The sequence below is a fragment of the Leptonotus elevatus genome, chromosome 21 (genome assembly GCF_054856555.1).
Source record: "Leptonotus elevatus isolate MCC_2025b chromosome 21, RoL_Lele_1.0, whole genome shotgun sequence".
Classification (NCBI taxonomy): domain Eukaryota; kingdom Metazoa; phylum Chordata; class Actinopteri; order Syngnathiformes; family Syngnathidae; genus Leptonotus; species Leptonotus elevatus.
The window spans coordinates 5994428-6020921 of record NC_141259.1 but is presented as its reverse complement, the minus strand read 5'-3'; the positions used below and the strand labels follow the sequence as shown (position 1 = coordinate 6020921).

General features: G+C 36.7%; 1 protein-coding gene, 1 long non-coding RNA gene and 1 other non-coding gene across 4 annotated transcripts; 1 reads left to right on the top strand and 2 right to left on the bottom strand.

The window, feature by feature from the left end:
• Window positions 1-13876: 13876 nt before the first annotated feature.
• Window positions 13877-22079, bottom strand: LOC147155680 (uncharacterized). Its single transcript, XR_015092217.1, has 3 exons — window positions 21912-22079; window positions 21643-21747; window positions 13877-13985 (listed from the first exon to the last, which is right to left on the bottom strand). It is a non-coding gene; the product is annotated as an uncharacterized LOC147155680 (long non-coding RNA).
• A 1625-nt stretch (window positions 22080-23704) lies between these two features.
• Window positions 23705-25844, bottom strand: pomp (proteasome maturation protein). Of its 2 annotated transcripts, XM_086066120.1 has the most exons (6): window positions 25769-25844; window positions 25400-25497; window positions 25262-25322; window positions 24129-24230; window positions 23966-24059; window positions 23705-23890 (listed from the first exon to the last, which is right to left on the bottom strand). In XM_086066120.1, exons 1-6 carry the CDS (start codon window positions 25769-25771, stop codon window positions 23823-23825), a joined length of 426 nt encoding a protein of 141 aa, XP_085922246.1. In that variant the 5' UTR covers window positions 25772-25844; the 3' UTR covers window positions 23705-23822. The 2 variants fall into 2 exon arrangements, with proteins under 2 accessions (XP_085922246.1, XP_085922245.1); XM_086066119.1 differs by lacking the exon at window positions 25769-25844 and having other exon boundaries at window positions 25400-25737.
• A 168-nt stretch (window positions 25845-26012) lies between these two features.
• trnac-gca (transfer RNA cysteine (anticodon GCA)) lies at window positions 26013-26084 on the top strand. The gene has a single exon. It is a non-coding gene; the product is annotated as a tRNA-Cys (tRNA).
• The last annotated feature ends 410 nt before the right edge of the window (window positions 26085-26494 follow it).

Below are 26494 nucleotides of genomic sequence, written 5' to 3'. Positions count from 1 at the left end.
TCAATCAATATTTACAGCATCAACAACACAAAGGGATTGAAGATCCAAAGCAGTCGCCTCATATTTGAGGTCCAAGTCAGATGATTGCAAAGGCTTTTCGTCACAATGGAATAATAATTTCTCAGCATATGTATCCGTGTTGCGCATTGTTTGCTAAATGAAAAAAACCTACGAGGGCAGCACATAAAAAGGTCAAAAGAAGGAGGATATTAGAATTCTTAAGAAGCAGGGAAAAAATGGTTGTGAAGGAGGAGAAATCAAGTCCCTGGAGTGCATGAAAGGCCAACAGCCCACGCTGTGATTCCATCTGGCCTTTTTGCACAGCGTGTTTGTGTTTGCGTGTGTTTGGAGCGAGCGAAAGGTTGCCAAAGTGTGACATGACCCCATACATGCGTTAGCGTGCGTAAGCACCAGAATGCTTACAGTATGTGTGTTTTTGTGTTGCACAGAATGAACCTGCTAGCTTGTGTTAGCGTGCAAGCTCGTGCATTCAGTTCTGTGTGTTTTTCCCATCAGTGTAGTGTGTGGCATCCCATGAGTGTGACATTGCCTGACCTGTATCCATGGAGGCAGGTAGGTCAGTGGGGACGCATCTGCGATACTGGCAAGAAGGCATGCAGGAGAGACTTTCAGTGCCCAAAGAACACGAAACCAAAAAAAAACTAGATTAATTTGGCATTGAATAATCTTCTAATATCTCCAAAACAAAGTTTCCGCACACACAAATGATTTGATCCTACAACACACTGGAAAAATCAAATAACACAGGAAGCCCTCCCTCAAGACTCAGTTCAGAGCTGAAGTCTAAGGGAAGTTTATTACATGTCGATAAAAATGTCAGAGCAAAGCGCATGACGTCTTAATAGAGGAGCAACAAATCTCACAGCAGACCTCCATGAAAAATGTTTGTCAAAGAAATGGAGACAGACTTTATGTTTGTATATTCTCATTTACCTGGATTAGTTTCTACTTTATAAAACAATACCGTAGTGTGAATCAGAGCCCTGACGCCAAGATTTATGCAATATTGTGTTTCAGTACTTTAGCTTGCGTGCTAGCTATTTTAATACCAGAAACAAACCACCCAATTGCATTTGAATATGGATTTATGGAATATTATAGTAAGTATGTAAATGATCTGATTTTATGTTCATATTTTATTGTTCATACTCTTTTTTTAATCACCTCATTACTGTATTTATGTTGATGGATAAAAACGTGGGATAATATCATTGCTCCTCAATGATCATTTGTTACATCCCCCCCAGGAAGAGGAAATCATTTTGTAACCCCAAACTCTCTGCTATTAAATAGTATAATTTGTCTATAAAATGATTGTAAGTACACTGTTGCAGAGGAGCTAATACTCCTTCTTCTGTACTCTCTGACAATGAGAGCGCCACTGCCACCTACTGTAGTGGATGTGCAATAAAAAAAATGATAGTGCTGTTTAAGTTTGTGAATGAATGGGTTCGTATTGAGTTAAGGCATGACAAAAATGGGCAAAAATGATGGCTGCTTATCCTAAAATCTAAATTATGTCAATAAATGCCTTGTTTTGCTTAAAACGGAAGGATAATGCCTGTGCTTTCATGGACAATGTACAAACAATTTGACAGGCTGAAATCTCTGAGGATTTTTATTTTTTTATTTTATTTTTTTAATGGTTCAAACCTTTTTATTTCCTTTCCATTTTGTGTGCAATAAGCTTGCTGGCAAGAATGATAATTTTGTATTTATTATTGTATTTTTTTGTGTTACCATTGACATTTAATTATGTGGTTATTTAGTTTTTTTCAACCAGCAAGTGAATGGATGATCATTTGCTCACAAGAGCTGACTTACTCCTGAACAATTTATCGCCCCCATTTCTGAAAGGGTGGCCCCTGATCCCAGCTGCCTTGGTGCGAAAGGCGGACGTCAACCCAGACTACCGGTAGTTGCTAGTCAATCACAGGACACACAAACAAGATAGAGGCAGACAAATTGAACCAACACTGCTTGCACAGAAGTCGGGCGTGTAAACAACTAGATGAACTATATAAGAGCAACAATTTTACACTTAATACAGAGCAGTGAGCAACAGCCCTTTGTGTTCCATGGATGTGAAAATCTTCAATTACCATATCAGTCATTAATTTGATTTCCTGCTTGGCAACATTTAAGAGAAAAATAATTTTACCTCTCAATCTTTTGTAGGCAACTTACCTTGAAAAAAGAAAAGAAAAAAGAACGCCTTCAGTGTCTTATTCAGTACATATAGCACAGCCAGAAACTCACCTAAATAAGGCAGCTCATTATGTAAATTACATCATATTTTATTTCATTGTGCTTTGCCCTATTGGCCTAATTCACAATACACAATGAACTACTAACTGCTAAATATAACTATGAAAAGAATGCATGCCATGCATAATAATGCATAGCTTTTCAATAAGTAATGAAGCAGCAGCAGCGGCTCAGAATGCTTGCCTCCACAGTGTTGTCCTTAAAAGTTTCTTGACCCATTTAACATGTAGTTGCAGCTGTTGAATTATTTTATTGCGCTACGTTTTTCACAGGTATGTTCTCAGTGTCTCCCCGGGTTGTTTGTGTGGGTTATCAATGATGATAAAAGTAAAGTCGAAGGGTTAAATCACATCAATAAAATCTTTGAAAAACAAGTGAAGATTCAGTGCGGTGATTTGAACTGCCTAACCGGATGCTGCTGCATATATTTTTTGCTTTGTGGAAGCAGACGGTGTGGCCATTTTCAGGGCTGCAGTAAAAAACGCCAGCCCCTTGCAGCTATTCATTATCGTAAGTGTGTCTGCAGTAGAAGTGAGCAGGCAGTGGTGCGACGCACGGGAGGAAAAGGATTGCTGAAACAAGCTTTCCAAAAGGAATGAGATCTCCAAGGACACTTTTTAATTCATGAGAGGATGCAATGTGCCGGACTAAGAAGGCTGACACGACTTGGCTGTTTTTGAGTTGTAGTTAAAGAACCCGTCTGATTAGGACTTCACATTTATTCATCTGTCTTTAAATATGATCAATTTATCAAAAATAGTGAAAGGTGTCCTATAATGTTTGTTGTAGTGATGTATTTTTCGAACCTTAGATCAAACGACTAAGTTAATGAGACAACCTGGAGTACGTGCAGACTGATGAGAGAATTAAAAGTCTAAATCCAGGTTTAATAACTGTCTACTCCGGAGGTTTTGTAATGATTTGGTAAATCAAATGATCAACCCTGAAACACCTTTTAATGTTTGAACAGGTTTATCGCCGTCACTGAAGTCTCTGTATGTCAGCTTTAATAAGGTTTCCTCCTCTTGTGGTGTCCCCCAGGGCTCCCTCTCTAGTCCCATTTACTTACCTTATGGTGCATTTATGTTTAATCCGTTTAATAAGGTTGGTACAGCAGGAAAAGAAAGTGAAGAAATGTCACAGGCTACATTTGTGTACTAAGTGTCACCTTTGTGTCGGGTGTCCCTAATGGCTGTGCTTTCTTTAAGCTAAATTAGTTTAATATAAACTTAACAGTAGGGAAAGAACATCAAGAAACTTCCTTCTTGACAGCAGCCTTTTTTTGTATGGTATGGTAAACCTCACTTAGGTTGTTACATAAACTTCTAATTTATGTTAAAGTCAACAGTAAAGATTTATTGACAATATTATGTTATATGTGACCTCACTAGTCTTAACATGGCATTCTGATTAATATTACATTTGTGGAATATGAGTTATGCAGCAAAATCCAGCCCTTTTTATCCATCTCAGAAGGCGGCCATTTTTCCACTTGCTGTCAAGTGAAAATAACACCACAGTTGCTCAGGTCTCTGGTAAGAACCAATCACAGCTCAGCTACAGAAAACAGAGTAAAAGGCGGCCATTTTTCCACTTGCTGTCAAGTGAAAATAAAATCACAGTTGCTCAGGTCTCTGGTAACAACCAATCACAGCTCAGATTCAGAAAAAAAGGTGGGCTGTTATTGGTTGTTGCTGGAGCCCTGAGCAACTGTGATGTCATCTTCACTCGACAGTAAGTGGCAAAATGGCCACCTTCTGATATTGAAAAAAAACTGCTGGATTTTGCTGCCTAACTCATATTCCACTAACACAATATTAACCAGAATACCGTATTTAGATAAGTGGAGCTGCATACAACATATTATTGTCAAGAATTTTATTTTGGGGTTGACTTCCCCTTGTCGTAAGACTGTCTGAGTGGGGAAACTCAGAAAGAAAGTCAAGAAACTTCGGAGAGTTGACGCCGCGTGTGCCTTGAGAGCAGCCTGACACTGCATCTTCTCGCATTCCGTCTCACACCACTCACTTTGCAGATGAGGTTGGCAGCGGTAGATCAGCTCTATAGTTCAGACTAATTTATATCCTCTGCAGAGGAGGCTGCATTAAGAAGATCAGCCTCATCCACAACTGCCACACTGCAAACAATCTGCCATGACTAAACAAAAAGCGGGGCGCACAACCATAAACGTAGACGAATGGTTTGTGAGCTTGCACAATCAGTTAAGGCATAATTCGATTTAACTGGCGCAACTTAAACTGCAGTCTGGAAGATTTACATAGTTGTATTTATCCGTTTTTGTACTCGGGAATGCATCAAAGTCATTAGTCTGTCTTGAGCGTATATTTCACTGAAATCAAAGGACAAAGCTCTTCCATGGAGAAGTATGTATTGATTTGATTTTAAAGTATATTGTCATCCAAGACCTTGTTTCTTCATTTCAGTCATGTGCATAGAGAACTTTGCTTGAGTTGTACATTCATCCTTACTTGCGCTCCACTTTTCCCTACAGCTTGCTTGCTTTAAACGTTTAAACATTGTTTAAAACAAGAACAGAATTAGTATGGGAATTGTGCAAATTGTGTATTCACTAGTAGATTCCATTTTTAAGATGGAGCAACAAATATAAATTCTGTTCTGGTTAACATGTCACAGGAACGATATACTCCTACTCCATTACACTGAGCTTCATTGCACTCGCTACTTTTGATTACATCCTAGAAGTATTTACTCGCACCAAGTTTGGGATAAATGGAACCAACAACCAGTCTAAAACTCACAATGAATTATTCATGGTTATTCAAGTGTTGGGTAGTGAAAATGGTCCTATTTTAATCATATTTGCATTTATCGCCTTCATAATCGACACGACAAACCGAGATTCAGCATATACTCAAAATATGTCTTTCTATCAAATCCAAAACAATGCCACACCGCCATCTACTAGTGTCTGTTGGTCAGTACAATTATGTAGAAACTTGAATTTCACAGATGAGCTGGGAGGGACCCTTTTCCGCGCCCACCTGTCGAAAAACATAGTTGACGTGATTAATCGCTGGTGGCAGTCCACAGTAGTGAGTGACGTAAAAACTGCTCAAAATAAAACAGGCTTAGCAAAATATGTCAACTTAAACTAAGATAATCAAGGAATGACAACAACAAAAGATTATTTCATTTGAAAGACCTGCACTGTCTTCGATCCAGCTAGTACCTGCAAATAATGAATAAGTTACTCAACAGTCAGAACTTGAGTAGATTTTTCACTGGGTATTTACTCTTACTCACAATCGATTTTTTTTAAGTAACAGTACTCTTTATTGAGTACAACTTTTGGTTACTCTAACCCCCTCTGCTCACCTTTATCGTTACGTATTAATGTATTTATTGATTTGACAGAAATCATACAATTATGCACTCAAAGACATTTTATTCTGTAGACTAGATTCTTTAGGGTGGGTGATTTTTGCGCAAGGGTCAGATAATGCAGTGGCGCAAGATTCATATTCATTTTTCAGCTCTCACTACACGGGAATGTTTCCCTGTCAGTTGCAATCCCAACGTCTAAATAGTGAAGGGCAGATGCATAGCCCACAGGAAACAGGCCTGACTTCGCCTCGAGCGTTGACCTCCTCCGATGACAACCATATGCTTCGATATTAAATATGCATGTCTGTGGAGAGTATGACATGTGATGTTCAGCGTTCTAAAACAAAACAAGAGTCAAAGTGGAGAGGACTTCTTTTCCTGTGTAGTTTAGTGAGAAATCTCTGTGAATATCTTTATGTACCAAGAGTCGCAAAATGCTTGTTTTCATTAAAATAAAAAATCACATGAATTGATAAATCTTTAAACATTTACATGGAAAATACAGGGGAAAGAACCTTGATTAAAAAAATGCAGGCATTTTACTTACCATTCTAAGCTTTCGCTGAATTGAACTTTTTTTTTTATGCTTACAGTAGCCGCCCTCTTCACAGACCCTGGCTTTGCGTGAGCGCCTGCTCTAAGAGTTCAGCGTTTTCATCAGTGATGGTAATAGCAGGCCTTCCACTGTGCAGTTTGGAGAGTCTCTCCATGAATAGGGTGAATTGTTCATCGCGTTGTAGCAGCACTGTGACAGCCATAAAGCTTCTGTAAATGGCACTGATCAGCAGTTGGGCACCGAAAAACTTCTTGTCAGGTGCCAATTTTGAAACGCTGCTCCAGTGTCAATTGGCGAGCCATGGGCAAGGGAATGATGATGTGATTTACAAAACTTGGAAAGCCTAAATTAAACTGTCAAATGTTGATGACCTCACGGCTCTCTGAATGATACCTGAAAGGAAACAGAAAAAAGGACGTGTATAGCGACTTTTTAGACACCCTGTATTATCGGCATAGTGAGTGAGTGCAAAGAAGTGTAGTAATATTTAATCAAGCTTAATTATGAATGCAACAACAATTTACAGGTTGTCAAAATGGGACAGTTTCACTTAATGCTGGCAAACCTGTGGGTGACCCTGAAGAGAGCTTTGCCATTTTTTTAAATACTGCATTGATCTGCTAAGCTGACAAACTTCATACAGTAATAAAAGTAAAAGGCTCTTCAAAATTATATTAGCGGAAATGGCTGCATATTTAGGGTTTTCAACTTAATTCTCCAGGCATGTTTATCTTTTTCCTGAAATACGAGAATGTTTTTACTGATAGGGGCATATTATGGAGGTAAATTTGGTGCAAAACTAACTTGTGCAAAAAATTTGTACCTGTAGAAAAAAGTCTAAATTTGTATCTGTAAAAGTCGTGATTTGTATCTGTAAAAAAAATGTGTGCCTGTAAAAAAAAAATTTGTGTCTGTAAAAGAAATTTGTACCTGTAAAAAAAAAATGTGTATGTGTAAAACAAATTTGTATCTGTAAAAACAAATTTGTACCTGTAAAAGTCATGATTTGTATCTGTACAAAAAAAAATTCGTACCTGTATTAAAAGTATAAATTTGTATCTGTAAAAGTTGCGATTTGTACCTGTAGAAATGACAACTTGTAGTCAAAGAAGTCGCCACTAGGAGTCACAAGTGGGTTTTCTGCTGCTGTTCTGTGACGTGAGTTTTGCCCCATTTCTCGCGGTACAAATGGAGCAAAACTAATTTGTACTTGTAGAGCGCCTGATTTGTACTTGTAAAGAAGGGGGCGGGCTCTGGTGTAATGAAGGGTTGTTTTGACCAATCAAGTGAGAAGGATTTGAGCGGATTGGAGCGCAACCTCATTGGTTTAGCGAACGACGGTGGCGGGACTCGCGGAAGGATACAAGCAGGACACATCGTCGCCAACCAACATACATATTAAGAATACTTCTTAATATGTATGTTGAGGAAGAATACTTCAGTATTCTTAATATGTATGTTGAGGAAGAATACTTCAGTCGACTGAAGTATTCTTAATATGTATGTTGGTTGGCGACGATGTGTCCTGCTTGTATCCTTCCGCGAGTCCCGCCACCGTCGTTCGCTAAACCAATGAGGTTGCGCTCCAATCCTTCTCACTTGATTGGTCAAAACAACCCTTCATTACACCAGAGCCCGCCCCCTTCTTTACAAGTACAAATCAGGCGCTCTACAAGTACAAATTAGTTTTGCTCCATTTGTACCGCGAGAAATGGGGCAAAACTCACGTCACAGAACAGCAGCAGAAAACCCACTTGTGACTCCTAGTGGCGACTTCTTTGACTACAAGTTGTCATTTCTACAGGTACAAATCACAACTTTTACAGATACAAATTTATAGTTTTTGTACAGGTACAAATTTTTTTTTGTACAGATACAAATCATGACTTTTACAGGTACAAATTTGTTTTTACAGATACAAATTTGTTTTACACATACAAATTTTTTTTTTACAGGTACAAATTTATTTTACAGACACAACTTTTTTTTTTTACAGGTACACATTTCTTTTACAGACACAAAATTTTTTTTTACAGGCACACATTTTTTTTACAGATACAAATCACGACTTTTACAGATACAAATTTAGACTTTTTTCTACAGGTACACATTTTTTGCACAAGTTAGTTTTGCACCAAATTTACCTCCATAGCATATCATCATATGGTGACTAACACATTCTGTGCAATCCACCTTGCAAATCTAAGCTTGCAGACTTTTCTGCTATTTTATTAACTCTAAGGTCAACAGACACATAAATGTGGTGTAATTATCCAATAGAAACTCTCTTGATATTGGTACTAGCACATCTTTGTGCATTCCGTCACTGTCCAGCCACAGCTACATCAGATCACAGGCAACGGTTACAGTACATAATAGACAAGTAGTGTATGGGACTAATTGGAAACTAAAAGGTCAAGTGAGTCACAACGTTTCCAAACACCTCTTGTTGACATGTTTTTCCGGCATATTAAAGTTTCGACTAATGAAGGAAAATTGTTATTTTTGTGATAAAATACTGCCTATAAAGGTCACACTTTTTGTATCACAATACACGGTGGGGATGGGGACCTGAGAGTAGCGCAAATACGGGTATGCACATGAAGATTTATACAAGACGACGTTAGCCAAGACTGCTACGTTGATAGCATGACGTATTCATGTAAAAAAAAAAAATTGTTGCCAAACATGGTATGTTACCGGTTTGATGTGTTTTTTTAAATGTACAATGAACAAATAATTGAGAATAGGTGATCAACTTACCTGACGACCTGGTAAGAATGACGACTTTGGTGGTGGTTTTCCAGGCCTAGCGATGCTGTCGTCGACATAGGAAATCACCATTACGTATCCTTGCACGGAAAAAAATGCCTTGTGTCACTACGGTCCCTGTTTTGTTGCACCATGACATAAAAGCTTAATTAGAGACATAAAATGAGGCCAGAGAGGGAGGATTTAACAAAATATAGCAAACTCTCCCTCACACTGCATAATAATTGGTTAGGATAATTTTTTAGATCAGACCTTTGCTGACTTTGATCGAAGGGGGGGCTCAAATTCCTCACAATTATTGATGTGTACTCCGCTTAAATTAGGTTCTTTGGGAAGTTTGATTTGATAACACTTGTTTAAGGATGCACTAAATCATTCACAACTTAGATGTCTGTATTTAAAAAAATAAAAAGAACAAAAGCAAAATAATTTGTTCTATTGAGATTTACAGCACCGCCCAATTGTTTGTGTGTGCCAGAGCTGAGTGAGTCCTTGTGAGACAGAATCGAGTTGAAGGTGATCTGGCTGGCAAATATCAAAGCAACGCTGCAATGAGTTTGACCTTTCGGCACATCAACCTTGCTCAAATATCAAAACACTTGCATTGACCGGGGTGACACAAGGACTCCGGCGCCGCTCATTTAGCTTAATAAGATGCATTAAATCTGGCACACGTGGAATCACACTGACCTCACACGTTGTCAAGGTACACGCAAACTTACATAGTGTGAAGGAAAAACGCACGGTTCCCTTGACAGTGTCGCCAGCCTCATTGTGTTCTGTGCATTTATTATTCTAGAGGTATTTTGATTTGGAAATATCTCAATGAAAAATACTTAAAAGGTCCCTTCAACGTAGCAATGTCTTAATTTACTGGCCATAGCATTAGGTACACTACAACCCTATTGACATCATTGCAAAGTCAGAATTTTTTATACAGCTCTTGGATGGGATCTCAAATAGACCCTTTTTATTTATTAATTGATATTTAAATCTATTTATACTTTTATTTTTGTATTTATTTCCACACTTATTTGTATATGCATTTTTTTTAGTCTTGTTTGTTTGTTTGTTTGTTTGTTTGTTTGTTTGTTTGTTTCTTTATTTATTTATTTATTTATGTTTTGATGTTTTTATTTCAATTTATATTTATTTTTTGTATTTAATTTTTGAATTATATTTTTATATCCATTTTTATTTTCATTATTTTTTTATTTATTATTTATATTTTGATGTTTTTATTTCCCTTTATATTTATTATTTGTATTTTATTTTTGAATTATATTTTTATACCTATTTTTATTTTCACTATTTATGTATTTATTTATTTATATTTTGATGTTTTTATTTTCATTTATACATTTTTCTATTTAATTGTTGAATTATATTTTTAGATCCATTTTTATTTTCAATATTTATTTATTTATCTATTTATGTTTTTATTTATATTTATATTTTTTATTTATTTAATTTTTTTATTATATCTTTATATCCATTTTTATGTTCACTATTTATTTATTTATTTTTATTTTTATGTTTTTATTTCCATTTATATTAATTTTTTGTATTTATTTTTTGTATTTATTTTTTGTATTTAATTTTTGAATTATATTTTTGTATCCATTTTAATTCTCACTATTTATTTATTTATTTATTTATATTTGTATGTTTTTATTTCCATTTATATTATTTTGTTGTATTTTAATTTTTGAATTATATTTTTATATCCATTCTTATTTTCACTATTTATTTATTTATTATTTTTGGGCATTTTTGGTCCTCCATAACCAACAGTACATTAAAACAAGGGTGTGTTGACTTCTTGTATCTACTGTACATATTTTTTACCGGTGTTTTTTTAATTAACAACAGTAAAGGAATATATATAACCAAGACAAAAAGGGAGCGTGAATAGGGACTGAAAATGCTTCCTCTCCTCAATAAAAGCAGTTTATTCTTCGCTCAATCTTGAGCGAATCCTGTTCTGGTTGGCAGGATGTTATTTGGAGTAATTGTCAGCTGACTCACCAGTCCAAGAGCGAAGGAGGAGGAGGCTGGTGAGTCATCGAAAAGGTCAGCTCAACTGGACTTTAAAGCGACAAAAGCATATGTCATTGAAGAGTTGATTTAAACATGAAAAATCATACTGTATGGCAATGGCTCGCGGCTTCAACGCTGATGGTGAATTGTGATGTAAGGCGCCACACTTGGTTTGATTGATGATAAGGAGCTTTGTGAATCGTTAATTCTGCTGTAATTAATATTGATTAGATTACTGTAGCTGGTAATATTACATGCTTATCTGCAGGGGATAATGTGGCTTGCATAAACAACCCCGGAGCCAAATTAGGATGTCAATAAAAGCAATAACCTAATAATGAGCGTGGGATACTGATAGCTCTGTTTACAAAAAAACAACAGACAATTAAAAGAGACAGTTCCTTGCTTTTGTCATGACGCCCCATTAGGTGTTGTTGCCAATGTATTTAAATGATGTTATTTGTTTTGAGCAAGTGCATGTTCTCTGATGCGGTTGACTTCCGTTAAGTTCAACAGTTTCCAACAAATCTTTTAAACATCTGAGCAACATAATGTTTTTAATAAATCCCCCCGGACACTTAAAGCTGCTTTGCTACCATACGGTCTGGCCTGTTGTGTTAATCAGCAGCAGCACATCGCTGATGTTTTTTTGTTGTTGTTGGTTTTTTTTATAGTCTTTGCTTTCACTAAGTCTCTCTTAATGCCCAACTCGGCCCTGTGAACTTTTAATATGATGAAGGGGAATGCAAAATTTGGGGGAAAGCAATCTATTATTTCAGTGATATGTTCATGGTTTATATTTCCATCTGCTATCAGCACACAGCAGCCAAAACCAACAAATTTGAGGATCACGCTATAAAAAGTGTTAATATTCCGCTCCATACCGAATCCGTTGTGGCTTGAATTGAGTAGCAAATTGACCGTTTCAGATTCAAGTCAGTCATATTCTGTCATAGCATATTGTCGCGTCTTTTTTTTTTTGTCGCGTCTTTTGTCACAGAGGAATGAGGGTTTCAATTACTTTTTTTTTTTTTTTACAATTATTTTTACACAGTATCGTGGTAATTATCGTATTGTGACATCCCTATGAGTACATTTTTGTTGTACCCTTTTGGACCACTATAATTGACGCTCATGCACAGCTGTTCACATAAAACATCACCAAAATCCTGAGAGGGGAAAATAATGTATACTGTATGTACATAATCTTCGCATACCTCATGCCTGGCTACAGCTTTGATCGATAGGCAATCTTAGGGGGGCAGACACTCTCATCCCTCTCATGATTAAGTTAAAAAATCATACGCCATCGATTCTCCTGCTAGCCTTAATGTTTCAGTTATGTGTAATAGGTGTTGACACATACTAAATGTATGTCGAACACAACTGTGTTATGTGTAAAAAATTACAAAAATAATTAAAAAAAATAGTAATATTTACTTGAAAAAACCTAATAACTCATTTACTCCCAGCCATTTTCACTGAAGCAACCCCCTTCGCTCCTGGCTGTTTTACTAGATGATGACTGATTTTGCAAGCCCCACAGAATATTGTGTTCAATGGCTATACAAACATGGAACCTACCAAAAGAAGGATTAGAGTCTCTTCTTTCATCAGGAAAAAAAAGTATATTTCTATCTGTTTCCATTTTGCAGCAATTAGCATTAAGTTTCATCATTATTCACAAATCTGTTAAAAACTGTGGGGGAAAATAGCTTGTTGCAATATGGCCCTGGTTGATCTCTTATACTCTGCTGCCACCTGCTGGCCGTTTTTTGTAATAACTACCATTGCTCCATGCATTCTCTTCAGTTCAGAGGCTGCATCAAAGCCTTCTGTGTGCTCTAGCATAAAAAAAAACTTTATAAAAAAAAAAATGGCATGGTAATATTTACAATAGAACGTATTTATACGTTTTGGGGAGCAAATGAGTTAGTTTTTTCACTCAAAAATTCTAATTCTAACCTTCAGGTTGGGAGATAGCCACTGAGTCATGCCGCTGTTGATGTGTGTTAGTATATTGATGGTGTCAGGCGGAATCCAAGAGATCCGTTTTTGGTCTCATTTTGGACACACCAGCAATACAGTAGAGTGGTAAACAGCAAGAGTGGCATGGCTCAGGTGGTAGAGTTGCTGTCTCCCAAGCTGAAAGTCATGAGTTTGTTCGTCAATGCTTGAGTTACTTTTTGTTTAAAATAAACTGGTAAAATGTACTCAAAACTCTCCTTTTCTGAGTGAAAAAACGTCACTAGGTTTTTCAAGTAAATATTACTCGTATATACACTGTATACTGTATTTTTGTATGTTTTTTTATTGCCAGCAAGATGGTGAAAGACAGCCCGTCAGCCTGTCATGGTAATAAAAGCTGAACTCACCATTGGTGAGCAGAAAAGGGGACAAGATAAAAGCTGGCCCCTTTAAAAACGGTCTATGTCCGAGCATATTAAATATGATTATTTCATGCATGTACTGTTTGTTGTATATCGATCGTTGCAAAGCTGCCCCATAATGCACACTGCGGTTTCGCCCAGCCCACAGTGTTTCAGCATCCATTAGCTGGCAAATCTCAAGACAGTCAGCATGCAGGTCAATGAGGTTGCAATCCAAGATGTAATGGAAGCATCACATGATCGTCATACAGAGTGAAGTAATTCTGCGTTAGATGCTTATTTAGGATCAAGTTTGGCTTATGAATCGTTCAAAGCGAATCCCTTCACTATCTACTGACATGCGGTGCCAGAGCTCATTTCAATCAAATGATTCTCTGTAAACGAAATCTCTCATTAGCCTTACTCAGTCTGACAAATGTTGAGTACTGATATGAGCAAACGCTAACCTAATTAAATTCACCTTTAGTCCTCTTAGCAGTAGTTGTTGACATGATGTGTATACTCTCCATCCACCACCTTCCCTCAAGACACATCAACTAATGGCCACGTCTTGGTAGCTGTGTGTAGCATTCCTGGAAACACACACAACCAATCACATTTACCATCTGGGTGATGTAACGAGAGCCGAGTGTTGTTTCGATGTTAAAGTCATAAGCAAATGAGCGAGTGAAAATGAATGTACTCGGATTTTTGCACCTAGAGCAGGGGTCGGCAAACCATGGCTCCAGAGCCGCTTGTGCTCTTTCATCCTTCTGCGGTGGCTTTCTGAATGTAAATAATTAATATTTCAATTCAATTTGTTTTTATTTTTGTTTGTTTGTCAAGTGCAGTTCTAAAATAGAAGATTGGGTGATCTTAAAATCCGTATACGGGTACATGTATTTTTGTTTGTTTGTTTGTTTTGTCATTCAAAATATGAGTCGTGATGGAGGTATGAATAAAATGGTCTGAGAGTGAGAGGTCACTGCGCCTAATCTTTCAAATCCATTTCAGTTGCCCGGGAAAAGAATACCACTAGAGAAACAAACAGCAATAGAAAAGTTGTAGGGGCTAAGACCACAAATAGACACTTAAAAAAGGCAAAATACTCGACTGCTATTGGATTATCCTGCAAGTCCAAAATCCTTATCCGCACTTGTAATTTATTCATTTTGAGTTTAATTTTTTGTATTCAATTTTTTCTCCAATGTCCTTGAGCTGTGGTATTTAGGACTTCAATCACATCAAGACCGTTGGGAAAGAAAAGGATCACTTTAGGCTGTGTGGGTTGATGTGTGCTGGTTGTCTGAACAGCCTGTGGTGAATCTCTAATTTGTGTCATTAAGACAAACACAATCAAAGGTCTGGCCTGAATTCACCTGTAGCCTAAATGCCAGGGACAGAAACAAATTTGTGTTTCTTTATTTAAGTCCTCTATTATCCTTCAAGCTATGTGGAAACACACTTAGCAAACACTTAATTAGGTACATGTGTACAACCTAATGAAATCCAATACAGGACCATAAGATCTCTGCCAAGGTTATTTGTCACCTAAAAAAAAATCAATAAAGGAACCATTACAAACTCAGGTCTTTTTAGCTAGATTAAAGTCTTAGGATAAAGTTTTGCACAAATACAGAGCACCTAATTATTGACTGCACTTGATTAAAATGGGGTAAACTGATATACTTTTCCTCTTTTCAAATTTGTTAGTTTTAAATTCAAATGTCATTTTTAATTCAAAAGTCCTTTGAACATCAGTTGCACATAATTAAAATGTGTTAATGTCTTCTTTTTTTTCAATTAAGCACTTTTATGAGCTTCCATTTTCATTTAAATTGCTGCCAAAAGTACAATCTATAACATGCGTTTTGAATGCACAGACTTGAACTAATGAAAATTAAAAATCATATTCTTTTAGCAATGAAATGTGCAAGTAGCGCTTTTCCCTATCTATCTATTGGTACAACTTTATGCAATATGGCGTGGTATTTTCGCTGTAGAAAAAAAAATTAAAACACTGCAGAGAACTCAATGTATGGCAACATAAAATGGCCGCCGATGGCTTCATGGCATTGTAAGACCATTCATACATAAGTCAATGTTTGAGTAGCTGAGCCTCAATCCACTGTAATTTTTTCTTCAAGTTATTCAATAGATGATTTAAATAGTTTATAATAATAATTTGCTAAAAATGTTGGCTTGTACATAAACATTAGATATTAGATACAGCTCCTAGCTCCTCATTGAATTATACATGTATACCTAAACGTCAAACTTGTTCGCATGCTGATTATCTGTGAAAAATATGCTAAGCAAGAGATCTGTTTATCATCTTGTGGGCGTGCAGATGACAAATTACGCCACAGCCTCAAGGAGACTGGACGCCCAAGATGACAAGTCCCCAAAAAAACTCCCCGTGTCCTCACTTCTCCGATTTACACTCCAGTCATGATGGTTAGCTCCCACATCGATTAACATTGGGGACCGTCTCATCTTCAAAACAAACACAGCCGTTAGGCTTACTGTACATTTTAGAGGAGTCACTGCAGTAAATCAGAGCAGATTAAAATAAGAACTTTAAACCCACAGGCGCCTCCCACATACAGCAGGAATGATTTTTATTTCTCTTTTACTCTCTATCGATAGCTAGTTAGCTTGCTAGCTAGCAAGAGAGATAGCTTGCTGGATGGATGGATGGATGGATGGATGGATGGATGGATGGATGGATGGATGGATGGATGGATGGATGGATGGATGGATGGATGGATGGATAGATAGATAGATAGATAGATAGATAGATAGATAGATAGATAGATAGATAGATAGATAGATAGATAGATAGATAGATAGATAGATAGATAGATAGATAGATAGATAGATAGATAGTGTTAGAGGATAAGCTTTTTCCTCCGCGTGTTCGTTTTCTTTCGGGTAGAAAGAATGTTGGTTATCTGAATACAGGCTGGAGATCGATGAACAGTTCCTTCAAAGCTTTTATTTCTATAGAATATTCCGGGCACAAGTGAGTTACAGACAATGGCTGTAGCATCTCACAAGTGCGAAGTTACAGAGGACTTACAACATTCTTATACTATCTTGAAGGGCGGTACCACAAAGTTTCCAGTAAACAGTTAGGAAGTTAACCGGACATGCACGATAACATTCAAGGACACTATCCAGACACAGAACAAAGATCATTTGAGGAATAGAGGAAGTTATTCAGTCATGACTACACCTGGCAGAGATAGCGATAACACTCAAGGCGAGGATATATCCTCAGAACAAAGCTCTACTGAGGAAATGAGGAAATTATGAAGTTATGACTAAATCTAGGCAGAAGACACACTTCAATAGATAGATAGATAGATAGATAGATAAATAGATAGATAGATAGATAGATAGATAGATAGATAGATAGATAGATAGATAGATAGATAGATAGATAGATAGATAGATAGATAGATAGATAGATAGATAGATAGATAGATAGATAGATAGATAGATAGATAGATAGATAGATAGATAGATAGATAGATAGATAGATAGATAGATAGATAGATAGATAGATAGATAGATAGATGCTTGATATAATTTGCATCTTTGCGCATAATCAAGATGAGATACATTTTAAATTATTAAATTGCTGTCAGATTTGCTTCATGTGCTCATTGTCAGTTTGTCAAAATGTCTTCCACTCAGCTTTCAAAACTTTAATTCAAACCCACGCAAAACAACACAGTCATGCGCAAATACTGTAAGAGCATTTTCTTTTGCTTAGTTCCCAACCTCAAACGTCCATCTCATGCTCTTTATTGGAAACTCCGACTTTTCCTAGTGATTGTGTCAAGCAATGTCCCGTTGAATCCTTCCATTGCTGCTTTAACTTCTTTTTTTAATGCCACCATAAAACCACCATGACTATAAAGCTTTAAAAAAAAAATAGGCCAGAGGGTGAGGCGAAAAAGCAGGGCGGAGGACGGTGTTTACATCAAAAGGCACTGAATTTTTTATATGTACTAAGAAGAAAAAGATTTAAGAGGATATTAAGATTAAATAAAAGAGAAAGTATTATTGTTTTAAAATGACTATTTAAAGCTGTAAAAAAATATATTAATAAAAATAATAATCTAAAAAAATAATATAATTTAATCACTGCATACACAATGTGTACTAGTTACTGCTGACATTGACAATGGTATTGATTATTCTGATCAAGTTCTTCTTTTAAAATCTGCTGATAGGCCGGCTCATTCTTTTAGATGAAATGTTACAAATAGGATACAAAAAGTCACGAAAATCTCAAACCCAATTTTAGTTATTCTGTTAATCTGTGAATATTTTTTGAATTAAGATCACATGCTTATGTAATATACAGTATGATGACATGCGCAATGCCAGCTTCATGTCAACGGGGTATTTTAACTGAAACCTTTAGCCAGATTCAACTTTGGAGTTTCCACTGCAATTGCGCCAAACTTGATCACACACTTACACTGTAAGCAAGAGAGTCTAATGAAAGGCCTATCGCGGCATTGCAGTCTCCAGCCAGACCAATGGGCAAGGCAGCGTTGCATTATGGGTTGATGGACAGATGAGTGGCGCTATTAAGACCGCAAATGGAAAAAGAGCTGTAGTTTGCTTGCAAATGTTCGGGGGGTTTTCTCTACAGCAGATATTTCCAGATTTTTCACACCAACGCACACATCTTTTCCTCTCTAATAAGAAACAATTAATCACTTAAGAGAATAAGGCAGAATGTGATAAAGTGGTTAAATGTAATTATTCTTGTAAAGCAAAAGTTGCTCAAATGCCAGGTTTTTGTTTTATTTCCAAGATAAACAATTCGAAAACGCCATGTGACCTATGACCTGTACTCATTGAACTCATCTGAAAAAGAGGGAAAGTAAAAATAAACATAAACCGGGCGTAACAACACTAACAGTACACCGGACATTCTATTGTTGTAACAGTACACCCTGTTGTTGACCACCCCCAGAATCAACACCTAAAGATTTTGAAGTGAAAAGGGCTTTTGGATTAAAGGTGAAAGGTCTTCAACAAATAAGAATACCGGCAAGTCCAGTTGTCTCGATTCAAACTTTGTGGATGCCCTGGCTGACTGAGAAAGTACAGACTTAAGGAGCAGTGTTCAAAAATAAAGGCTAGAAAGCTATCCCACATAGACCTGGATGGAGAAAACAAACACTACATATTGGGGATTGTCCGCTATCTAGGATTCCCACTGCATCCTGAACAGAGGGTGGGAATCGATATTGACACAACATCCTGTTGCTGCCTTGAAGTCTGCCTTTTCTCAAGGTGATTCATTTCTGGCAATAATCCTATTAGCCCCATTTCTTTCATAATTCCACCCACACATACAAGCTACATTTCTGTTTCCAGCTAAGATCAAGTTGGCCTTTACTGAAACTCAAAACTACTATTGATATATTTGATAGGTTAATAATACATTTGTATGTAGGTCACTAGAAGTGAAGTACAGAAAATGTATAAGTGTTTATTATTATGGTTTGAACATAATTCAATTTTAGAAATGTATTTGTACAAATAAAGGCTTTCTCCATCTCTCTCCAGTTAAGTAAATAAACAGCCGTGGCCCACAGCACACAAACAAAGCAAAAATAACAACTTTGAGGTGTGTGACAATGTAGAAGTCACATCAATTTCAATATAGTGTGACAAATCGTCATCCAAACTGTGACTCTCCCCTGTGAGAAACAACACCGACAATTCACAGGAAGTTCATCTAAGGATAGCGGATGAGGATGAGGTCGTGCTCGACGTCAACGGAACTGTCAGCTGAGACGTTTGCCTGCGCTGAACTTTGTGTGGCAGCATTGTGTCAATTACCATTTTTTTACCTTTGCATACAGTATGTGAGCACTTTATTTTAAGAAACCATCCACCAGCCATCCATGCTAGACTTCATTAAACATAATGTGTTTGTTTAAATGATAGGCCATGAATTGATTTTTTATATATATATATATATATATATATATATATATATATATATATATATAAAGAAAAAAACTAATCTAGAGCATCTCATATTGTGCAGGCTTAAACTTGTAAGTAGTATTTACTCGTGTTAAATTCTACAATATGTTGTTTTTACAACTAGGCAAAAAATAGTATGAGCCAACTAACTATATAAAATGTGCCCTCACACTGAACTCAACAGCAGTATTTCATTCCTTTACTGTGGGAGTGTTTACACACAAGTACTCACTCAGCACTTATTCTGCTATATCTGCTAACACATATGCTATATATTGTAGTGTGTTTGGTTTCACACCACATTTCTTTCTTTTGCTGTATGCTCTAGAAGACGCATACATTCGGGTTATAACTCTATTAGGAAAGCATAAACATCACTTTTTTTTCCCAGTGATGATAGGATCTCTAAAACAATAGTAGAAATGTTGGGGTGGGGGTTAAGTGTTGATTTGTTAAATGTCCAAAAAGTTAGAGGAAAAGCAGAAAATTACCATCAAATGTCCATGAAATTGCCACAAATGTTAGATAGTTGCATAAAAAACGCAGAAACGAAAATCTTCATAAAGTAAAATGTGCAAAAACTAAATAAAGGCAGAAAACCACCATAAAATATTTTTGGAATTGCCAAAAAAAAGTCACAACATTTATTTTTAAATAAAAAATTGCCATAAAATGTGCCATAAAGGAAGAGCGGAAGAAAATGACCATAATATTTCCATAAAATTGCCCAAAATTTTCATAAGTTTGACAGAAAGTCAAAAAAGTCTAAATCCAAAAACTGAAGATGAAAGGTAGAATACAATGAATGTCAAGTATTTTTGTTTTTTCCTTTAAATTGGATACTGCATTTTTTTTTATGGCGCAGGAGAACTGAGTGGATTCAATGTCCCCTGGTTGATTAAATGAGGGTCAGCCACGGCCCTATTGAAGGAAAAGACAAAAATATATATATTAATAAATACTATAAATTGCCCTCATATCCACAATATATAGCTAAAGTTTACAATTAAAGTTCTTAGCAGTAATTAGTTACGCTGAAAATTCGGATTTGATGGCATTTTCTCCCTCAGTCGACAAAAGACGAAAACGAAAGCGAGAGGCAGGTGATGACATTTTGTTAATCTGCGAGATGATGCCTACGTCCGTTTAGTGGCAGATGGCGCGTGGAAACAAAAGCAAAATGCCAGGAGTGTGTTTGGCATTTGACGATAGAGTGGGCGGGGGGGGGGGGGGGGTGCTGTGTTTTACAAGGTATGTGTGGGAAGCTGTGTTAAATTGCTTAATATCAAGAAACGCAACAGACATGGTCTGAATCAGAGCATCGGTTAATGTACACTTAAACAAATTGGGAGGTTTGTGATTGTCGCCTTAGATCAAGATTTGTTGAAGGTCAGAAAAGTCCAGTTTTGTTCTTAGCCATTATTGAGTGTTGAGTTCAGTACAGTTTTCTCTGCACCTATTGTACGAGCATTCAGCGACAAAAAAAAAGCATAGGTATAAACAAAATTAGCAACCAAATAAAATCTTTATTTTTGACCTTAGCTGCACTGTAAGGGAAATAAATGTATGGATTTGCTGTTAGGAATGACAAAGCGAAATCATTAGGCTCAATCCAATGAATTGCATGTGAGTTGGCTGATCATTAGCGTTAATTAAGACTAATCCCACTCTCAGCCAGTTGAAGTGGATCTGTGGCCATGGCAACCCACTCCCAAATGGTGAGCTCCGATGAGGCCTGCTGCTACCTCTTCACTCCCTGCCAGCAGCCATTGTGATTTGTGGAGCAATTACCACGCAGCAAGAGAAAAAGGAGCACTCGTGACAAACAAGTCAGTGTCCTGTCTAACGTGCCAAATTCTCCCGGTGTCACCCAGAAAACCACATGGACGGGAAGGAGCAAAGTGCAAATTAAACCATATGTACAGTAGATCTGACTCATTAATTTTACATTGTAGTAATCTGGGAGGAGGTAAGGACGTAGAGGATTAATTATCAAATTCAGATGTGTAAAAAATCTTCTTTCCAAGTTTAAATTCTGACAATTTAAACTACTTTAGAAACACTGTTAGCACCCTGTCTTAAATAATGGATTATTTATTTATTCTCAAAAGTTACTCAGGTCTTCATGTGTGGGCCTTGCATGTCCGTGGGCTTGCAAGGCTTTTTGCCAGGTACTCTGGCTTTCTCACACTTTACAAAAAGTATTTTATCCTTAGAAATGCTTACCGGACTTCTGTCCCACTTAGTGAAATTACGAATAGTTCAGTTGTCTCTGTGACTGGGTGGTGACTAGTCCAGGGTGTTGTTAGTGTGCAATGGTCCTCAATGACCCTGAAATGGATAAATGGTATCGAGAAAATAAAAGGACAGGTCGTGTATGTTGGACGGGAATGTTTTTTCATAGTCTTGTTATCATGTTTTGTTCAAGAATTATAAATTATAGCATATTTTGAAACTACATTACATGCATCCTCACATTATTTGAGTTTTCTTACCTTCGTGACTGTATAGAGCAGTACATTTTACTTGAGTTTGAACAGATCAAGTGAGACATGCATCATGCCTGAAGCAGGGATTGTCAAGTTGCATTATGAGTATGGATCACTTCTACTCTTACTACTACTACTGCCACGCGTTAAAAGTGACTTTGTTGCCTGTGGCATAAACTGAGAAATAACTTTTGTTTACTACTACTTCCTGTTCATTGCGTGGGATTAAAAATGAATGTGGGTTTGTAATTGAGCATGGCTCAATAGTGTCACCTGGCGGATGCTGTTGTAAACAACATATATGACGTATTGTAAAGGATCACATCGCTTGACTCCAACTACAGAATAAATAAAAAAAGGAGGACTATTGTAAAATCAGAGAAAGAGAACAGTGTCCTCGCTTTAAAATCATTTATTGTTTTTTCAACAACAACGTTGCAATGAGGGAAAAAATTAACACGGCTTTGTTTAGTTTTTGCTGTTTCCCGGATATCCGGCAAGCTTCCCACCGTCATTATGACGCGGTTACCCAGAATTCCCAGTAACTAATTCCCCATATATTAACTATGCTTTATTTAATTTAAAATAAGGTATTATAAATAAAACTAATGAATAGTCATATTATTTAGAATGCACATTATAACATACATATTTTTCTCTAAAGGTTTATGTTGTGGACACCAGTACTTAAATACGTAGTGATATACAGACATTTATATACAACTACACCGTCTTGGTACCGCGGTTGGTCCGATGGTGGTGAGATTTCAATTGATTGCTACAGTGAGTTACAGAACCTCTACGTTTCTTCTCTCCCCTCCCTCACCACCGGCTTTGACTAGCCTTTTGGTGGGGGGGACATTTCTGTTGCCATAAAAGGAAATCTCATGACATTCTCATACCAACATGAAAGGTTTTTTGTTTTAACTTCTTGTTTAGATTACATTTAAATTTCTTATCATTCATCCTCAGTGCTGCTGTGTATATATATTTTCCCTTTTGGTGGCTGTTTCCCTGCGTGTACGTGTGATTATTACAATCCGGAGTGGCGCTAAGCCGACGCTAGAGGGCGCTATACCCCCGTCAGATATCTGTATCCAGCATTTTTTTGATATTCTAATTTACAAATTATTTTCTCAGGTCCCCTTTAGCCCCGGGAGAGAGAGAAAATACCATATAAACCTGCAGTCCAATTAAATTGGTCATGTTCAAACAAATTTAGTTTTATCTATGTCCCTTAAACTTGTGAACTACCATATCAATGTATTGTGCTTCCACGCATTAACGAAGATGCGAGTCAGCCAAACTCCTTTTCGTCATGTGTGAGCAACATAAAGAAATCCTTAATGTTCCCACATGGGATTATACCTTTCTAAAATGAATTAATTTCCAATCTATACATACAAAAATACTTTTTAATGTGAAAATAGGCTGTTTAACAACAATACCAGTCTTGTATACTACATACTTACCTAAAAAAAAAATTGTTTATATATATATATATGATTTTAGTCTTCAAATAACCCGTTTGTTTTTGGTGGTCAGTTTAAAATGGTAAATGCTTTTTATAGTGCTTACAATGCCACACATTCATACACCAGTGGTCGGCTTTAAGAATAGTTCCACATCATTTGTCCTTAAATGTGTACCTGACCCAAAACTGTAAATCTTTGTTTTTTTCCAAAGTAAAATGAGTAGCAGTATATAAACTGAATACAAGCTGAAAACAAAAGTGTTGATTCATATGATATTCAAACACATTCATCCCCAAAGTTAAATTAAAACAATAACAGTACAAGCATTTTTAGTGACATTTATTGTAACTGCCAACCTGTTTGGAATAATAGAAAAGCTTTACCGGTCACTTCAGTTTGATCAGAATAAACAAAACAAACAATAACACAAATCTATCATCTTCTAAAACAACCCCAGCTTGCATTCCACCATCACGTGTGGCTCAGCCATTATTTCACTCTGCGCTGGGTCTGAAAAGAAAAAGATGGCTGGTTAGCAAAAATTTAACAATTCTGACCCCGTAAATGAGTCTGTGTGCAGGTCACCATTGAGGATGTCCTCAAAGCCGATAGATTCGTCAGTGCCTCGGAGTATATCCAGCGCTAGGTTGGAGCTCTGTAAGAACGGCAGACGCTGGATCTGGAGCAAGGAGAAGAATTCAAAGTCAACAATGGAAATATCAATGTACAAAGAATAACTCAACGTTACCTGTCTCGCTGCTCTATACTCCATCTGCAGCTTGAGTGGGGCGTGAAGACCTTGGATGTTTCTGAGGGTAGAGAGATTCATCTTGTCCTGGTTGAACTGGAACTGTTCGCCACAGAAACAAGTCACATCAATAGAAAATACTTTACATGTGGGGCACCCCAGGGATTAATTCTGGAGCCAGTACTTTTTCTCCTTCATGTGAATGATATGTTATGCCGGGAAAAACATAAGATAATGTATTGCAAGGATATAAAATATGTCAAATCTAAGGTATCCCAAACTGTAGCCGTTTCACACAAGGTTAAAGAATCATTGAACAAGAATGCTCTGTTATTGTTATATAATTCATTGATTGTTTCCATATCTGACCTATTGCATTAAAGTGCACAGGCAAAACCTACACTGAACCCTTTTTTCTTTTACATAAACGTGTTATTCGTGTCGTTTTGGGTTGTGGATACAGAGATCACACAAATCCAATATTCATACAACTTAAAACTTTACAATTTAATGAATTGATTAAGTTTAACTGCCTTCAAATAATGTATAAAGCCAGTCATGAAATCGTACCTATTAACATGCAAATCAAATTCAAAAAGGGAAATGAGTACAAATTAAAAAGGAAGAGATATTATTGCCAAACCTAATACAAACAAAACAAAAAGAATGATGTATTTCAAATCAAGGTGTCAGTTTGGAATGTAAATGATATTCAGTACTCCAGTTTTTATTACACACATTTCTCATTAAATTCATCCTTCTCATCTTTCTTCTGTCTTAATTTTTCTCAGTTCATCAGAAACATCCCAGTCATCTTGTAAACATATTTTTTTTTCTGTACAGTAGTTTCGATTTTAAATACTTTAGCAGGCAAATTGGAAAATGTATCAACTCAAATTCCTTATGTAAGGACGCTGGTCTTTGAAATAATTGTAGCTGTTTACTGTAGTGTAATTTTAAGAGCACATTCATTTTGGCTGATGTTTATAAGTTTGAAATGCACCTTGGTACGAATTAAACTCAAAAAATCAAAGTACCGCTAAATTGTACCAGCTCTTTTGACACCAAATTTAAGCACCAAAAGTATGAGCGAATTTTTCTTTCGTATCTTAAAGCCATTTACATGTACTTACATTTTTTTCTGACAGCTCCAATGGATGGGCCGGAATGATCTCATTCTTAACATTGTTGAAGCTAAACAGTAAACGACAAAATATACATAAGAACGTATTGCAGTATCCAGTTTCAAAACACTTGCTCGGTAAACTCACCCATTGCGCAGTGTATCATGAACGCCGTAAGCCCCTGGTGGGCATAAACCAGCCACTGGTACGCTGTCCTTCAGCTGAGACTGGAGACCTCGAGAATTCTGATATTCATCCAATACATTTGTTAGCATTTCACGTGGCAGGATTAAACACGAAAATACAAAACGAGCGATCTAAATTAAGGAAAGCATCCCGCATGTTAAACGCTAGCTAACAAGCACTAGCACCAGTGACTAATCATATTCACAAACAATGGGCGGCAGCGTTGAGAGCTACAGAATACCGATAAATTGTTATACAATAAGATAGCATTAGATGACAAATACATTTTGGCCCTTTATATTAACGACAAGTAAAAGAGAACAAACGTACCATTATGACCCGACGATTTGTACTTTCAATTCACTACACAGAAATGTGTCGCATTGTCAAAACGTCATATCCGGTGACTTGTAATGACGCAACAGATTACGCCTCGAGTTTTTTTTTGTTTATACAATATTTTAGCTTGAGACTGCATTTTTTTTTTCAATCGATGAAGATTGTCTACTTTGATCTAAAGAATACTAGGCAGTCTAAACATATATATAAATAGTACACGACAAGTAGCATTGTAGGGGGTATAGCTCAGTGGTAGAGCATTTGACTGCAGATCAAGAGGTCCCCGGTTCAAATCCGGGTGCCCCCTCATATGAAAGGACTTTTTATGCAAACCTGTATTAAGGGAGTTTATTTACGTCACGCGTCAATTTAGTTCCGTGCTGACTAAAATATCGTTTGATTGAAATAAGTATAATTAGGAAATGTAATTACTGCAAACAAAAAACTAAAACTTCCAGTACGTGAGTTCACCGACGTCTGAACGTTACTCCGTCATAAACCAACGAGCCCTTATGTATCGTATGATGTAGTAAATCATATAGAAATACAGTACTGTAGTATAGATTATATATGTACTGTATTTCCATGGTCAATACAGTACCTGTTGGCTGTCATTTCTAAAAGACAACTGTAGGGGGCAGCATAACACTATAAGAAAAACAAACCCTCAACTCCCCCCCCCCCCCCCCCCCACATTTTTTTAATTAGGTAACATGC